Raw genomic sequence first — 2465 nt, 5'->3', positions numbered from 1 at the left:
TTATTAATATTCAAAGTTATTACCGTTTTAAATATTTGATTACAAACGGTTACATACATGATCTTTTTTATGGTTAACGGATATACATGTATCTATTGGAATACTAATGAAAAGTACATACACGTGACTTATAAGGTTGCTTTGTGCTATGTGCTTGTATATATATATAATTGTCCATTATTTTAAGAGAATATTGTACTAAGAGGGCAATTATTCATCTATTGAGAATGGTTATATTTATTTGTTCAAGCATTGAGAATTTTTTATTATTTTTATAAAAAAAATTTATAAGTTTTATTGTATTTTGAAAAAATATTTATCTAATTAAATTAATTATACAAGTTTTGTGGAGAATTAACTTATATTAATTAGCTGCCGTAGCCAACATGCCATTACCAGCCACCAAAGATGAAAGATCAAATAATGCTTCTATTTTTTTTATCATTTAATTCTTAATTTTTTGTATTCTTCCTACTAATTTTGTATTCTTTTCTTAGAATTAGAATATTGGATAGCTACATAATCCAGCTTTGTTGAGAATCTCATTTATGTTATTGGACAAAAAAATGTTGTTTGTAATCTTATTCATCATATCAATAAATACTTGTTACTGCACTATCTTTTTATTAAAAAAATGAAGCTTTTTCTTTCCTTCCATTAAATATATATATCATTCTTATTTTGTTTCACAATATTATTTTGAAAAGTAAAAAATTCATGTTGACCAATGACCATCATATTATTATTCGACGGCTTACTCTATAAATAAAATCTAGACGGCATGTTGGACATGGTAACACCTTGAATTCTTTACTATTGTCTTAGCAAATTAAAACACACACACACACCACATACAAGAATCAGAAATTCACAGCAATATGGAAGATTTGAAGTTACATGGATTTTGGTATAGCCCCTTTACAATGAGGGTGGTATGGACCTTGAAATTGAAGGGTCTATCATATGAGAACATTGAGGAAGATCGCTTCAATAAGAGCCCTCAACTTCTTGAATACAACCCTGTGCATAAGAAGACCCCAGTGCTTGTTCATGGTGGAAAACCCATTTGTGAGTCCATGCTCATTCTGGAATACATTGAAGAGTTATGGCCACAGAATCCATTGGTCCCTCTTGATCCCTATCAGAGGTCTCAAGCAAGGTTTTGGGTTACATATTCTGATCAGTTGGTATGTTTATTATAAACTCGATCATTATTTAATTTTAAAAAAATCCATCTGAAGTTTAACCGGAATTTATATGTATAAAATATATTATTTAAAAAAATTATATTTTATATTTTAAATCGATTAATCATTAAAAAATACATTGATTCAACCAATATTATTTTTTATCAGTTCATTACCAAATAGACAATTTTTATCTTGAATTGGACCGACCAGTTCTACCCAATTTTCTTGTAATCACGGTCTTCAAAATCTTGCTTATTAATTAAGTCATATTTTTATGCTTAACATCAAACAAAATACTCTACAATTTATTTTCTTGCAAGATTACATATTGAGCTGATTAATTTACAATAATGTGTATTATATTTTCCTAATTTATTATATGTCCAAGCATTTAGTAGTTTTATACATGGACTAAATGTGTGAATTAATATATATGTTTGGGGCAATGCATAAAGTTTCCTGCAGTTGTGCCACTAATTTACGTCGACATTGCTAATGATGAAGAGAAGGAAAAGGCCACAGAGAAGGTCCAAAAACTTCTAAGAGATGTTGAAGATCAATGCTTATTATTGGTTGATGAGAAACTATTCTTTGGTGGTGACACTATTAATATGGTGGACATAGCTTTTGGATCAATGATCAAATTTCTTGTAACTATGGAAGATTTGAATGAATTGAAGGTTCTAGAAGCTGAGAAATTCCCTCGTTTGCATTCATGGTTTAATAATTTCAAGAATGCTCCAATCGTCAAAGAAAACTTCCCTGATAAAGAGAAAATGTGTGCTAATTTGAAGTATATCAGAAAAACAATAAGAGAATTGGAATCATCTGCCTAGTTCAAGAAGAAGGTTCCTTTTTATGAATTTAATAATTCTTTGGAGTGATTCTATTTATTTTGTTGTGAAAATAAATCAAGTTGTGAAGATTTCAATTTGATCACCTGTACTATTTATTTGTTTAAATAAATCGTTGATATTTGTTATTTTAATATTTTATTATTTGTTTAATTTGTTAAATCTTTTCACATTCATGATACTCACAAATTAAGAACTTTTAATTATTTAATTTAAGCAAGCATCTATATAATTAAAGATTTGTTTGGTGAACTTCTAATAAAATTTTTTTTAGTTATTTTTTAAAAAAATTTTATAAAAAAATAAAAATAATTTTATATTTAGATATCTCATATAAAAAGATCTTTTTTTTATCAATTTAATAACATCCAAACAAGTACTAAATAAATAAATATTTTTTTAAACTAAAGATAATTGTATT

At 26.8% G+C, this 2465-nt stretch overlaps 1 protein-coding gene across 1 annotated transcript; it reads left to right on the top strand.

Moving 5' to 3' along the window:
* On the top strand, positions 821 to 2178 carry LOC107616906 (probable glutathione S-transferase). Its single transcript, XM_016318787.2, has 2 exons — positions 821 to 1187; positions 1646 to 2178. The coding sequence occupies exons 1-2, from the start codon at positions 879 to 881 to the stop codon at positions 2024 to 2026; spliced, it is 690 nt and encodes a 229-aa protein (XP_016174273.1). The 5' UTR covers positions 821 to 878; the 3' UTR covers positions 2027 to 2178.

Source organism: Arachis ipaensis, chromosome B09, assembly GCF_000816755.2.
Source record: "Arachis ipaensis cultivar K30076 chromosome B09, Araip1.1, whole genome shotgun sequence".
Taxonomy (NCBI): Eukaryota; Viridiplantae; Streptophyta; class Magnoliopsida; order Fabales; family Fabaceae; genus Arachis; species Arachis ipaensis.
This window is presented reverse-complemented; position numbering and strand designations above follow the sequence as displayed.

Bases quoted from the DNA above. Each gene is read 5' to 3' on its own strand.
- LOC107616906 (XM_016318787.2), top strand. From the start codon at position 879: ATGGAAGATTTGAAGTTACATGGATTTTGGTATAGCCCCTTTACAATG. The intron at 1,188-1,645 runs GTATGTTTATTA...CAATGCATAAAG, and splicing joins TTACATATTCTGATCAGTTG to TTTCCTGCAGTTGTGCCACT.